The following is a 16,384-nucleotide window of genomic DNA, read 5'->3' on the forward strand; positions in this document are numbered from 1 at the left end:
TCTTGCACCTTGAAGTCATTCCCCTAGCATCATCTTGAGTATGTTCATATTTAACATGGATGTGACTCTTGCGCTTCCTAGACATGTAGCTAATTAATCCATCCCCCATTGCTTAGACTAATACAATTATGTCAGGGACCAGTTGTGTCTTACCACATGCCATTCAAAAATCCTCAAGGCAATATATAACATCCCTTACAGCAAGGGATTAACCCAATTATATTTTGCATACCAAAATCTGAGTTACAGGGACTTTGAGGTTAAACCATGATACAGAAGATCCAAGCTTGTTGTCTGGTTATAGAAATAAATCAAGAAAGGGAGTGATGATTGCTGTAGAAATGGGAGTAGAGACAAAGAAACATTTATCCCCTGTGTGGGCTGTGCTGAGGCTGTGAAGAGTGCAATCTTTATTTTACTGAGTACACAGCAGTCTAGATCCACTAGTAATCCTGTCACACACACTTAGAATCAGAGTGTTTAGGAAAAAAGGCATTGATTTAGTCACATCATCTTAGAAAGGTTTTCTTCAGTCTGGACAGAAGGTGGCAACAACACTAGTGCTTTAATGGCACACACACACACACACACACACGCACGCGCACACACACATGCACACACACGCACACACACACGCACACAGCTTGCTACAAACACCAGGTCAGAATAAAAACCTCAGGGATACATTACTTCAATTTTTTTCCCAGAAGCTTTAACGAAACAAAGCTTTTACAGATCATGTAAAAGAATAGTTCAACAAAGCCTGCTTGGCTCTGTGTTCTGTTTCTATGTAAATATGTCATGATAGAAAAAAAAAAATAGGTTCCCATTCTGGTCCCCATTCTCAAGAAGTTGTCAAAATTAAGGTATTTGGCTTCCATCCCTTCACAGTCTAGTACTCAAATTGTCTTATTTGTACACTGCTCCTCTATGAACACAGTTTGATAAAATAGAACTTACCAATACTCCTCTCCTGATTTGATGATTGATTAGGCACTCTCCTTTTAGCTTTTGAACAATGGGGATAGAAAATATAGAAGGATATACTGATATGTTTTTCAAGTTTGCAGCATTTACTCCAAAGTTTTCATTTCCTTCAAATTAATAGATCCATTTGAAATTAGATTTTTCTCTACTTTTAGGCCAAAGTTGTTTTGGAGCACTGCTTGAAAGTATATTGCCAAATCAATTGGACATAGAAAGTGAAACAATACACAGCCTCTTAAATAAAAAATATAAATAAGATTACTTTTGCCTTTCATAACCTTTTTGTCATTAAAACATTACATTCCTGGTTAAACAAAAAATCAAACCCCTTTCAAATTTCATTTTGCTAGCGTCCTCTGAAAAATCTTGATGCTATATCTGTAGCAAAACAGTTGTATTTTATGAAGCTGATACATGAAATTCATAATAATAAATTCTGCCCTTCTTGGTCCCCATCTCCTGATACTTGGGAGCTGATGTAGCTGTCTTCAGCACCACCACCCCTATCTATCCTACATGTCTCCAGTGTTCATATTGCTCAACATGGCTTTATGTGATACTTTACTCTTGTCTTCCATCAAACTGCAAATTTCTTGGCTTGACATTTCAGAATCTCTCTTCAGGATGGCTCCTAGTCTTCTTTCTGATTATCATCTCATACTTTGCTCTTCAGGGTAAAGTAACTTCCCTCAACTACACTGAGCTTTTACTGTTTCCCAGTAAGCCATAAACATTCCCCAGGCTCACTCTTGCTTTATGCCTGCCTGCTCTTCTAGTTCCTCTCCTTCCTCCCTCCCTCACTTCCTTCCTTCCCTCCTCCTCCTCCTCCTCATTCTCCTCCTCTTTCTTTCTCTCTTTCTTTTCTTTCTTTCTCTTTTTCTTTTTCCTTCTTTCTTTTCCTTTCTCTTTTTCTCTTTTCCTTCTTTCTTTTTCTTCCTTTTCTTTCTTCTTTTTAATCTTCTTCCTCTTCCTCTTCTTCTTCCCCTTCCTCTTCTTCTTCCTCTTCCTTCTTCTATTTGCTGGTCCTGGGGCTTGAACTCTGGAGCTTCTTTTTCTCAAAGTGAGTGCTCTACCACTTGAGCCACAGTGCTACTTTGGCTTTTTTGAGTAGTTTATTGGAGGTAAGAGTCGCATAGAGTTTCCTGTCCAGGCTAACTTTGAACCATGATCCTCAGATCTCAGCCTCCCAACTAGCTAGGACTATAGGTATGAACCACAAGTGCCTGGCCTCTCTCCTTTTTGTGATCTCTTGTGATATGATTAGTTTATCTTTTGATGCTTATCTTCCCAATAACCAAGTCTTCTCAAGAGCCAGCACTATGCCATCTTTTAAAAATTCTCTTACATTTCTAGAAGAGTATATTGGTATGTGCTCAAAAGTGTTTGACACCAACCTTAATGATGGTGCTGTAATAGGTACAGGGATCCAGAAAATAATTTTTACTCTTAGTTTGAAAAAGTGTTTCAGGCTTATCACTTTATCGTCAGCGTTTTACGGAAAAATATCGCAAAGGAAATAAAAGAGTTGTTTTCAGAAAACAGTTCACTGTGATCCCATTGCTACCACCACAGTACTGAGCACTAGCAAACTCTAGTTAAGCAGAACCCAGTTGCTAGCTTGCTGTCCTGCCTTGGTTTACTATCTTTCTAGGTAGTACCATAATTCAATGGAGGATACAGGATCCTCAGTGACAGCAGCGATATTTAATGTAATGTTGCACTAGGGTGGATTCAGAGTGGGAATTTGACAATCTGTGTATCTGAGATCTCTGGCCATCTTGAGAGTTGCACTTTACACAAGAGACCAAGGATATCTTCAGAAAGTGTTTGGTTTGATAAACAGAAAGAAAAATTCTACCAAAAGATGGTGGTTTTTGCATAGGCAGGAGGTTATAACACGTATGTTTTGAAGGATCTACATGAAAACTTAAACAAGAACGCTCTGATTTTCCCAACCAGAATTGGAAGCTTTGAGCACTAGGGGTTTTTGGAACAAAACTCTAGGGTTCTCCTAGTGGACTGTTTTATCATATAGATGGCTTAATCTAATCTGAGACTTGAAACTGGATTGCCTGTGAAATCCTTTGAATGATGTTTTCTAAAATATTTCACATCTCACCCTTCACTTCCTCCAAGAGTTTACTCATGGTATCTTCTCCATGAGGACTTGTAAAAATGTAGAATACTGGACATTATTTCAATCCCACTGAATTGATGATTTATATATAGTTGAGGAATCTACATTTTAAACATGTAGATCACTTTCTTTGGTCTACTGAAATTTTACAGCCATTATTTCCTTAGATCAATAATGGATGATCTAGTCTGTAAATTTCAGAAGATTCTTTTAATAAATTGAATTTAGGCAAAATAGAGAATTGATTAGCTTTACCTCGAAATACAGAAAATTAGTTAACTGAAACCTAGGCTAATATTTTTTTAAATTTAATTTTATTTGTGAACATACTGTACAGAGGAGTTACAATTACATGGGCAGGATAATGCGTACATTTCTTACCAAGCATTGCAGCCTCCTCCTTTGTTTACCCTTCACATCCCTTCCCAGCCTCCCCCCTCCCCTCCAATCCCAATCCTTCTCCTTCCCCCCCCTCCCCCACCTCCCCACCCCCGCACCGACGTTGTAAAGCTCGTTTTGGACATGACAACTTGTACTTCTCATTGTTGCAACAGGTCCACCTGTATCCTTAAACAACTGGTTTTTCCCCATCTCCTCCACAAGTTATACTGACATCAAATATAGTGAAAGTAGGGGTTATACTGTGGGGGAGGGACATACAAAGCAACAAAGAGATAATCTTATAAATGCGTTAGAAACACATGCATGAAAGAAAAAAACATTAAAATACATATCTAAGGGTTCATTTTCCTGACATCACATTATCTGACCTTTTCTGCTTGACTCATACATATACTAGATATTACAAATAAGGGAAACCATGGGACCTATGTTTCTTTGGGCCTGGCTTACTTCACTTAATATAATTTTTTCCAAGTTTTTCCATTTCCTAACAAATGGGGCGATGTCATTCTTTCTGATGGAGGCATAGAATTCCATTGTGTATATATACCACATTTTCTTGATCCATTCATCTACTGAGAAGCATCTGGGTTGGTTCCATATCCTAGCTATGGTAAATAATCTAGGCTAATATTTTTATATTCTTTGTGACCTTTATTATAGTTAAGATTTTGATTAAAAGTATACATATGGGGCTGGGAAGTTGGCTCAGTGGTAGAGTGCTTGTCTCACATGCATGAGGCCCTGGGTTTGATTCCTCAGCATCACATATGCAAAAAAAAAGCTGGAAGAGGCGCTGTGTCTCAAGTGATAGGGCCCTAGCCTTGAGCTGAAGCGCTGAGGGACAGTGCCCAGTTCAGCCTCCATGACTGATAATATATAAATACATACATACATATGCATATGCCGGGTGCCCGTGGCTCATGCCTGTAATCCTACCTACTAAGGAGGCTGAGATCTGAGGATCACAGTTCAAAGCCAGCCCACGCAGGAAAGTCTGTAAGACTTTTATCTCGAATTAACCACCAGAAAACTGGAAGTGGCGCTGTGGCTCAAGTGGTAGAGCTCTCGCCTTGAGCTGAAGAGCTGAGGGACAGCGCCCAAGCCCAGGCCCAGAGTTCAAAAAAGATATAGATGGGCACTGGTGGCTCACACTTATAATCCTTGCTACTCAGGAGGTTGAGATCTGAGGGTCATGCCTTGAAGCCACTCCGGGCAGGAAAGTACATGAGACTTGTATCTCCATTAGTCACCACAAAAGCAGAAGTGGAACTGGCTCAAGTGGTATAGCCTTGAGCAAACAAAAGATCAGGGACAGCACCCAGGCCCTGAGTTCAAGCCCCAGTACTGGCGTGCGCGCGTGCGCGTGCGCGCGCGCACACACCCACACCCACACCCACACCCCATATATATATATATATATACATATATATATATATATACACATGACAAATATATTTCATAATGTGGTCAAATTAATGGCATATTCCAGAAAATCAATTATTTGCACACACACACACACACACACCATATATATATATATATATATATATATATACACACATGACAAATATATTTCATAAAGTGGTCAAATTAATGGCATATTCCAGAAAATCAATTATTTGCACTTAATGAGACTATATAAATGTTTTACATTAAACTACAAAATAAAATTAGTTTTCAGACTAAGATATTTTTCTTGAAATGTGTCATGAATAAGTTTCCTACCAAGCCCAAAACAACAATGTTGGGATTCTCATCTCCTAAAGATTGACTTAAAGATATACATATTGCCAAATGCCAGTGGCTTACAACTGTAATCCTAGCTACTCAGGAGGCTGAGATCTGAGGATCATGGTTCAAAGCAGCCCAGGCAGGAAAGTCTGTGTGAGACTCTTAGCTCCAGTAAACCACCAGAAAACTGGAAGTGGTGCTGTGGCTCAAGTGGTAAAGTGCTTGCTGTGAGCTGAATAGCTGAGGGACAGTGACCAGGCCCAGAATTCAAGCCCCATGACTGACCCCCCCCAAAAAAATATATACATACAATACTCTTGGCCACTAAGTATCTTAATCTTTATGGTATAAGGACAGCAAGTCTCATATGGTGGGGAGGGGAGTTATCTTTCAAGATGACTTAAACGTGGTTGTACAATAAATAGATCAGGTATCTTGAGAAAAATAAAGCAACAAATGCTTTGTGGCATGGCTCAAATGGTAAAGAGCTTGTCTGAGTCTTAATCCCCCAGTACCACCAATACCCTTCCCCCTACCAAAAAAACCCCCCAAAATCCAATTATATGGATTTGGCGATGTTAAAATGCCTTTTTGAGAAGTTGTTGAATGTTCAAATTAGTCAATATTTTTATCCTCAAATAACTTGTGTTCCAAAGTCTTTTATTTCCCAAGAGCTTTGTACATAATATTAAATCATCTAAACTTTTCCCCTATCTATACAATAGTTATTTTTCATCATCATGCCTCATCCCTTTCAGACATAATTAATATTGAATACTCTATTTCTTAGCAGGGGAATGGAATGTATTGTTTCTTTCTCAAGCATATAAATGCCTAGTTAATCTGAAGGATCTACTGTAAAGGTCTGTTGCTTAGATACATCTGTGCTTCTAAGTGGGTTGTTTCAACTTACACTAATTCTCATTTCCTCTCCTTATCACATTTTCCTTCCTACTTGGGACAAGCAATTCAGCATACAAACATCCTTTTTTTTTTTTTTTGGTTGGTCGTGAGGCCTGAACTCTGGGCCTGGACGCTATCCCTCAGCTCTTCAGCTCAAGGCTAGCGCCCTACCACTTGAGCCACAAACACCACTTCTGGCTTTTTTTTTCTGCTTATGTGGTGCTGAGGAATTGAACCCAGAGCCTCATGCACGCAAGGCAAGTGCTCTACCACGGAACCTTCCCAGCCCAAACATGCTCTTATTTCCTCATTAAGGCAAAGTAAATCCTCTCTTGACACTTGTAAGAGGAAGCCAATTCCTCCCTCTTTCTGCTTTATAGGGTCTCATGTCTTATACTCCCTCTACTCTTACAGCCTTGGACTACAGTCCTACTTATGCCTCCCTTGTAGCTGGGACTATAGGAATGAACCAACAGTTCTTAAATCCACTAGGCTATTTATTGTCCCTATCACTTCCCTCACTAACACCCCTCCCCTAACCCTGACTCCTTGGGTCTAGATCACTAAGGCAATCCACATTGCTAAACACATGGTCCACTCTCAGTTATCTTACTCTATCAAGAAGTATTGGGTCCCTTTTTCCTTCTGAAATAGTTTACTGTAGCCTAAGGATACAGCATGTTTTTGGTTATCATCTTTCTTCTCTGACAGTTCCTTCTTAGTCTGTTACTTCTGCTCCCCTTATTCCTTTGATGTTAGAGTGCCCAGAGTCTCTTAGGCGATCTCATTCAGTCTGCTGGCTTTAAAATATCTTTATGGGCTAAGAATGTAGCTCAGTGGTAGAGTGTGTGCCAGACATGCTCTGAGTTTGATCTGCATTATCATACAAAAATTGGCTATGAAAATGACTACTAATTTTATTATCTTTGGTCTAGACTCCTTCCCAAACTAGATGAACATCTCCAACTGCCTCTTTGATCTCTTTTAAGATATCTGATCTACTTGTGTTCAAAATTATGTTCAAGTCATAACTTTCCCTTTTCAGTTAATCATAACCATAGCCTTCAATTTGTTCAAACCTAGTCTTGAAACCATCCTTGACAATTCTTACCCCGTATCCAGTCCATCAGTAAACTGTTTTGACTTGAACTCTTCTAACCACCTCCACTACCTGTTGCATTGGCCTTTCTGTTCCTTCTATTAACCTCTTACTATTCTCAACAGAGTAGTAAGAAAGTAAGTTAGGTCACATCACTTCTCTGCTCAAATCTCTAAAGGCTCTCTTCTTTTCAAACAGAAGCCAAAATCATCATCACAGCATTTGGTGCTTTGAGCTAGATGTTATACCTGATCATGCCCACTTTTAGTCTACTTACATGCATTCTTCTACCCAAACAAGCAGCCTCATTATTACTGATACACTAGTTATGCTCCTGCCTTGCTTTTGAACTAGTTTTTCTCTGACTTGGCATATTCTTACCTCAGATACTTGCATGTCTCATGCCTTTACTTCCTACAGCCTTTATTTATATGTTGCCTTTTTAAGGCAGACTCTGCCCATTCCACTTAAACTTCACTTTCCCATATCCCCATGCTGTCACTTGTAGTTTTTCTGTTCATAGCAGTTACAACATTCTAATGTATAATATTCTATTTATTGTGCTTATTACTTGTCGTCTACATCTCACTAGATTATAAATCCCATGATGAGATGGGTATTTGTTCATTGTTGTATTTCTTAAACCAGAACTGTACTTGGAGTAATAAATATTTGTTGATAGTTAGATGAGTCCTTATCAAATGCTTACAATGCAAGGTCATGCAAAAATCAGTTTAAGTGATGATAAATGGCAAAGAATACCCTAAAAACAAAACAAAAACAAAAACAAGTCAACGCCAGGCACTGATTGCTCATGCCTATAATCTTAGCTACTCAGAAGGCTGAGGATCATGATTCAGAATCAGTCCAGGCAGGGAAGTCTGTGAGACTCTTATCTCTAATTAACCCCCAGAAAACCAGAAGTGTAGCCATGGCTCAAGGTGGTAGAGTGCCAGCCTTGAGCAAAAGAGCTCAGGAATAGTATCCAGGCCCTGAGTTCAAGCCCTACAACCAAATAAACAAATAAATAAACAAAGTCAGGATAACCTACCTCTTAAAAGCTTTAAAAATTAGGCAAACCTTGAAAACATATCCCTCATAACTTTATCATCTGTTAAAAGCATCTATGCTGTGAAAGGAATTATGTTTTCTAGATATTTACCTTTAAATGTCATAGAAGTCGTAGGTAGGTATATCATCCTTCTTGTATAGATGAAAACCAGACCACGGATGTGAACAGCTCCAATTCCAAAGCACCTTATTCTGCCATACGATTCTTCCCTTTCTTGATGAGTTATTAATGTAGAGGAGTTATTAATGTAGAGAAATTAGCTTCTAAATAGACTGTAGATTTTTCCTTGTCTCCAATAAGTTCAGGAGTCTTAAAGTGTTAGAATGGATATAACTGTCTTTGGGGAATTATATTCTATCAAATCTGCAAAAATTCTGTCTCAACTGTGGGACTGGCTCCCATATTCTTGTTCTTGAAACTTAACTGCCTACAATCTATGATGACCTAACATAGTTAAAACAAGTAGAAAAAAAGGTCATCTGGTTAAAGATGTTTTAAGAGCAAATTCAGAATTAAATCAGATTAATATTAATTAACACTATGCTAAATTGATTACCTACAGTAATGTATCAGTAACACATGCCTGGATTTCACAGTGGCAAGCCAAAAGCCTTTTACAAAACAAAAATTTTTATTAAACTAGAAAAAAAAACACAACAGGAAGCAGCATTGGCAGGGAATCACCAATTCATTTTAGGCATCCTTGAAAGCAGTCCTGCAAATAGCAGAGATGAACACTATCAGTGGCCTCAATCCAGACAAGTCCACTGGCTACATGATGGCAGTCAGGTTACTTCTCCAGGCTCACCAGCAGCTATTTTTAAGAAGGTAGCTTGGATCTGTAAGGATTCTTCGATTTCTAGTCCATTCTGAATGACTTCAAATTTACCTAATTGGTTAGCTGACACCAGTTCTTATCTGTGCAAGCCTAGCCTAGGAACAGTTTTGAAGTCAAACTGTCTCGTTCTTTCCAGCAAGTCTCAGCAAACTGCCTGCCAAAAAACCTAATTAGGTATTCTAAAACTTCTTTTGAAAATGTAAATTGCTCTCTGAAACTTCATTCAGGTACACACAAGCCACCTTACTAGTTTGTTTCTTTTCTTTTTTGCTAGTCCTGAGGCTTGAAGTCTGGACCTGGGTGCTATCCCTGAGCTCCCTTTGCTCAAGGCTAGCACTTTTGGCTTTTTCTGATTTAACTGGAGATAAATCTCACAGACTTTCCTGTCCCGGATGGCTTCAACCTCAATCCTCAGATCTCAGCCTCCTAAATAGCTAGGCTTACAGGTATGAGCCAATGACATCCAACTCACTTTATTAATTTTTTTTTGGGGGGGTGGGGGTTGGTTGTGGGGCTTGAACTCTGGGCCTGGGTGCTGTCCCTCAGCTCTTCAGCTCAAGGTAAGCGCTCTACCACTTGAGCCACAGCGCCACTTCCAGTTTTCTGGTGGTTAACTGGAGATGAGAGTCTCGCAGACTTTCCTGCCCTGGCTGGCTTTGACCCATGATCCTTAGATCTCAGCCTCCTTATTAGCTAGGATTACAGGTGTGAGCCACCAAGGACTTGTCACTCAAGACAGTAATAGCATGTGACACATTAGAAAATATTGAACTTCTTTTATCCATTTACACTGACTTTAGAGAAAAAAAGTATCCTCAAAGAAAGACCATGAAGAAATGCAAAATATTTCTCCATGGCAAGTTTAAGCTAAATAACAATCACTAATGACTTAAAAAAATACTGCACTTTCAAATAAACACATGCAAAAATAATACACTTGTGGGCTATGTAAGGCATTTTTCTTTATTATTTTTCAGTTTATCTTAGTAATGCCAGAAAAATAACAGCCATTATTTTCACTTTAAACGCAAACCAAATACTGCTGCACACAGAGTACAAAGATTACCTACAAACATGGTTAGGTACAAAGGCCATAGTAGGTGTATAGACCACACTTTGTTCTTACATCAAAGTAAGACAGAGCATTTTTTGACAATTATCTTAGCAAATAACCGTGCTACTAAACAAAGGCAAGTACACATATAAACAGACACATCTCAACTAAAATTATACATGTCACTTTGACAAACAAATTGTCTGGTGGTCTCACCAGATATTTGCACCCCAAAGTCCCCTGCCCTAATCCCGCCCCCAAATGCTGACTTGATCTGAAGAAAAAAATTAAGAGATGTTCTTAATTAAAGGCACATTTGGCAGCTACTGAAAGTGGCATGCATCTGGCACAGGTGCGCGCGCTCTAAGCCACACCAAACTTCCATCTTTATGAATCTTGATTCTTTGAGTGGCAGTCCAATGTGACCCACCTTTAGCTATCTTGCTTTATAATTGCAGCAATTGGCTATTTAATGCACTATTTTCATTAAAGGCAAAAGGGAAATTTGCTCACAGTTGACAGAAAATGCACTTTACGGTGTCATAAATGGAAAATAAGGCATGAAATTTATAAGAGAAGATACAAGTACTTTTGTTGTTTACATTTATCATAGACTTCATGCTTTTTTTTCTTGATTCAAACTCAGAATATTTCATGGGCTCATGTATAGGGGATTTTGAAATGATTTTAAAAGTAGTGAATGTTTCTAAAGAGAAAATACTGAACAAAGTCATCATTTTCCCTTACAACTTTACTCCATAATTCTCTTTCAGCCAAACCAACATTAACCTTGTATTGTGTAATTAATGGTAAAGATTAATGTTCAATACACTTATAATACTCAATATTCACACAATATAGGTCAAAATAGGTAAACCTATCCACAGCAGCAGAATACCAAGAAATAACTGTTTCTGAATCTGAAAAAGAAAAAAAGCTTCCTCAGTATGTACAATACTAGAAAATTGAGACAACTCTCCTCCATTTATATTGCTGAGCCACTAAATAATCTGAATTTAAGTCATCATATTGAGACAGTGAAATTAAAGATTGAAGTGAGCTAAACTTGAGAATTACAAAGGATTATGATCAATAAATACCCATGAATTTTTGTTTTGTATAAAGAAACTGATTTTTGATGACATTAAGAAAGAATTCAGAACCATAATATAGCCTCCCATTGAAATAGTACTTGCTGCTAGACTGTTTTGCTGATTGTGTGTGTATACTCTCAACGCATTCATTAAAATACATCCATGTGTTATAGAAACCTACTTACATATACTTTGATGCCCAACAATCTTTAGTTAAGCAAACTTTCAATTGTTTAAGACTCATTTATAGTCTTACATTTGGAGGACTGAGAAATATATGACCTCAGGTTTTGAATATTTGAAAACATTAGCTGTTCTTGTTTTAGAAAGTGCTTACGATGTGAAAAGCTTCCCTTCGGATTATATTGGTTATAAGCCCACTAAGTAAGTTCAGCCTTGAAATATCCCTTTCATTTTGTGATCCAAAGTATATTCCACATTTTGGAATGTGGGTAATAAAAGATCATGCTGCACTGATTACCTTATGTCTTGGATTCAAAAAGCCAAATTTTGTAATGATGCATTTATTTTTTTCTGCCACTGCTTGTCCCTGATTAAGTTCATTTTAGTTACTACTAAGGAGAAACTTATTAGCTACATAATGTTTCCCATAAGAAAAAGAATACAGTTTTTCACCTCCACATAAGGGCATTCAACTGGCATTTTTCTACTCAGTTACCACTACAACAGAAAATATTTTTATCCAAATGCCACACTTCAGAATAAAAATATCCTCTATTCACAATGCATATAAAACTGTTGCACAGTGAAGTGGTCTCCTAGAACCACGGGGTAAAAGAATGATTCCCTTTGGGAGAAATAGAATTAGAATTCCAATCCATTTTTTTCTTTATAGGATGAGGTGGTCATCACCTTACTGAAGGTTAACACACTCGCCAGTGATACTGAATGTGACTCCAATGTGACTTTTTCAGGTTCTCATTTGGAGTATGGATGGGATAGCCAAAAAATAGTAAGTCATAAAAAGGATAATCCTAGAGACAGTTAGGCTGGCCCAATAAAAAGCCATGGGAGATTCTGAAATGTGTATCACAATTAACTGTAGCAGCAATACTAAGTAGGCATAGATAATATTCATTAAATGAATGCTCATATGAACACTTTGCATCCAAGAGGGGATTTGAAATCAACATCTTAGGACACTTTTTAAAGAGGAAACATTATTACAAAGAAAAAATGGCTACTATTTTAGGAATGGCAGGGATACTAAACAAAAAAGACTCAACTCTAACAAATAAATAAGAAAGGATATGATAGGATGGACTGCTTAATGATGCAATTAACATACTTTCTGGTCTTATAGGACTATACATTGTACTATCATGATGTACATTTAATGCTCTAATAAATATGACAAAAAATTATTAAAGTACTAAGTGTCCACCATGATGTGGCACTTCTAACCACATGGTTAACAGAAATGCTGAAATGTTGCTTCATTATTCAGCGGACACATGCAGATACTGATGACGCTCTAAGGATGGAATACTTCACATTTCACAGACATTATAGTTGAGAATAATAAAACATTTTTCTCTTCAACAAGTTGCATGCATTTCAGTCACAGTATTTGTTAGACTTAGAAGAGCAGTACATAGGATTAATGAATAATCCACATTAAGATTTCAATGATGTAGGTAGATGTTCTAGAATGAAGAGTTTTGATAGAGCAGAAGACCTGAAGCAAGGTAGAATGTTCAATATAAACCTGAAAACTGTATACATGTTGCTTAGGAAAAAACAAAACAAAAACTGTAAAGTTCTGCTTTAAAGAGATCCATCCTATTCTAATCAAGTATTTTCCTACACGTCAAACTGCAACTTTAGGTCATTCTTTAAAGATTAATACATATATCCAAAAATAGTAACCAGGGCGTACCACAATACGTGCTTTTATGCTTAGTGCTCGTGTGTGTGTGTGTTTCAACTGAATAAAAAAAGAATCAACCATTTTCTCCATATAATAATTTAATATATGCCAGCCAAACAAGGTATTTGTATTTTTATTCAATTAAATTAAAACAGACCTGCCAGGTATATTATATAACATTCATTATATACACATGATCTAGGCAATGCAAGAAGGTAAGTCTAGGTATGCTGACTACTCGACTACAAGTAAAATATGAATGGTGTCAGTGATGCCCAGCAAGTGCTCCATTTCACATTGGGTGCCTACATTTCCATAGTATGGTTAGAGGGACAGCTACGAGCCAGGACATGTCTTACCAGTAAACCTTTGTGGGAAAAGGGGTGGGGGGGACAATCTAGTGTAGGTTAACAGTCTCCTAAATGTAAGTAGTATACTTGACGGTAACAATTCTTCAAAAGTTCTTCCATTGTGTCAATGACACAAAACTTCTCCTTTGAAGGCAACACCACCACGTTTTGTTTGTGTGGGGGGACAGATGGGGAATGTTCTTAAAATCGGTATAATTATTTTTAAAACAACAACAACAACAAAAAGTACCTCTTTGGTGAAGCCTCGGTACCCATTCAATTCACTGTAATAATCTGTAAACAGGACTGCTGTACAGTGCTGGGCCTTGATATCAACAAGGTCAGGTACCACAGCCTTTCCTCACAGTCCTTTGTATGATTTTTTTATGAAAATATTCTAAAGTAGAAGAGTAAAGCAAAGGAAAACAAAGGAGGATAGTAAAATCCCTGTTTAAGAATTTTTTAAAAGTGCATAATATTTTGAATTATAAAAACTGTCATCGTGTGGGCCTGCTGGACACTAGACTATGTTCCCGTCCCTTTAACGATAAAGATCACTTCACAAAGTAAGGACTTGCTTATTGGCAATGAAAAGTCCCTTCAATTGGCTTTCAGGTGCAATCAGTTGTCCAATTCCTCTGCATCAGTCTTTCCATAAACTAAAACTGGAATACCATTTCATTTCATAATTAAAACTACTTTAAAATTCACTGTCTTATACTGCATCTTGAAGTAGAGTCATTAGTGTTTGGAGTTCTCATTTAACTCCTCAGTGCTGGCACATTCAGTGCATCCATTGCCAGCAATGGATTTGGGGCCAGGAAACTGGACCTCCCAGTTCAGAGGAATTCAGGAAGAATGGGCATTCTCCAACAGTGGCGGTCCATCTCTGTGCATGGATGGGTGTGTATGCTCCCTTTTGTAAGTTTTTGGAGGGAGTTTAGGGATATGTTGAGAAGTGCTTTGACGTGGAGGAACGGGCGGCCCAGCAATGGAATGGAGGTCCACTTCTTGTGTCAATGGTGGTGATGGCAGATGCCTTCTCGTGCCATGAGGAGAAGGGGTCTGGGGAGGTGGCGATGTAAAGGGAGAAGGACTGTTTGGAAAGAAGGCATTGCCATGGTCACTCTTTTTGCCCAAAGGGGGAGGTTGGAGATGTAGTGGTGAGCTTGAAAAGACATCAGGTGTCCTCACAGGTTCTCGTGGTGGTAATAAGGGAGGGCTTTCGGGAGGGTCTGAGAGAGAGGTCCGGTCTGACACTGAATAGCGTGGTGAATAGACTTTGGATGTGGGTTGCCTAGGAGGAATGGCTGGGGGGCTGTCCAAGTGCTTAGACATAATCTAACAAAAAAGAATAAAATACATTTATTAATAATTTGTGTAATACATAAATGGTTTTCAAACACACTAGTTATTGGCAGAACACTAGGTGTGGAACAGGGAGTTTTGTCAGATATTCTAAATGAGAAGTTCTACCAATTCACATAAAAATAATTTCCCACTGTTCATTTTCTATTAGTTCTTTCTTAAAACTTTGTTGGTTTTTTATACTGCTTGCCTATCATGATATAATTTCTGATTTAAATAAATTGCCCATTAATTTTCAATTTTAAAGTTACTATACTAATATGCATGAAATCCTATGAAGTGTTTTGACTCTTGAGGTTCTCTGATTTCTGGACAGCTTAAGAACAAATGAGTTAACAGATGACAAAATAGTAATACTTGGGAGGCTAAAATCAGGAGGATCACAGTTCAAAGCCAACCTGGACAAACCGTTGTCCCCATCTTAACCAATAAAAAAGCTGGCTATGGTGGTACATGCATATCATTCTAGCTACATGAGAAGTATAAATAGGATTGTGGTGCAGGCCAACCTTGGCAGAAAACAAGACCCTATTCAAAAAGTAATGAAAGTAAAACAGCTGAAGTCATGGCTCAAGTGGTAGAGCACCATCTAAGCAAGTGCAAAACCTTGAATTCAAACCCATGTATTTAAAAAGCATACACCTGGCAAAATAAATGAAAGAAAAAAATTAAAATGGATAGACTAAAGTATGAATTTTTATGAAAGCCCCATTTAGAAGCACACCCCTAAAGTTCGACAAAGACCCTTTGTCAAGTTCAACAAGTTTCATTCACTTATGTATCTTCACACAAAGCTTCAGACTTTCCTCTGAAATGTTACCTTGTCTCAGTGAGAAATAAAATAGATGTACACAACTGACTATAATGTAAGTAATGATTCCAATTTCCAGATAACAAGCTTTTCTACTTTACCTTAGATGGCGAAGATTCCGCTGGGGCAGATTCTGGTCGTCTTCGTGGAGGAACAGGCGGGGGGACAGGCACTTCATCAGTGCCCTTGGTTAAACTTATAGAGGATACTGAAGCAGATCCTGTGGGATGTTAAATTTTTTTAACTTGATAAGAATTTTATTTTACTCATTAATCTTGAGAAGGCTTAGCTGGAAACATCTTATACATCTTATACTTATTAAAAGAAATGTCTAGAGGTACCAAAAGCATTTTAGTAAACTAATACCCAGTAGTATTTCATTAAAGCAAATTGCTATAAAACATGCAGAAATCCCTTTAAAGAGTACTGCCTAAGGCACTGTTATTTTGCTTCTGGAACAAAATAACATGTCCACTGTTAGTCTATTATTGGAATTTTTAATTGGGTACAATTCTTAGATATCCATTGGAATTGGAATTTGAAAAATCTTTGGAATGATAATTTTTGTCAACTTTAATGATGAGCTCATTTTTTTTTCTCTGCCTTTATCGGTATACACTTCCTTTGCTCTTACTAGAGAATCC

The 16,384-nt window shown here is 37.9% G+C and overlaps 1 protein-coding gene across 2 annotated transcripts in view; it reads right to left on the reverse strand.

Moving 5' to 3' along the window:
* Positions 1-10,035: 10,035 nt before the first annotated feature.
* Sos1 (SOS Ras/Rac guanine nucleotide exchange factor 1) overlaps positions 10,036-16,384 on the reverse strand; it is a 110,874-nt gene continuing 104,525 nt past the window's right edge. For both annotated transcript variants that reach the window (XM_070025425.1, XM_070025424.1), the window contains 2 exons: positions 15,842-15,960; positions 10,036-14,902 (listed from right to left, as the gene is read on the reverse strand). In XM_070025425.1, coding sequence (XP_069881526.1) covers positions 14,411-14,902; positions 15,842-15,960 — 611 coding nt within the window. In that variant the 3' untranslated portion in view covers positions 10,036-14,410. The remainder of the gene's footprint in view (positions 14,903-15,841; positions 15,961-16,384) is intronic.

The sequence above is a fragment of the Dipodomys merriami genome, unplaced genomic scaffold (assembly GCF_024711535.1).
Source record: "Dipodomys merriami isolate MVZ:Mamm:240054 unplaced genomic scaffold, mDipMer1.0.p SCAF_17, whole genome shotgun sequence".
Classification (NCBI taxonomy): Eukaryota; Metazoa; Chordata; class Mammalia; order Rodentia; family Heteromyidae; genus Dipodomys; species Dipodomys merriami.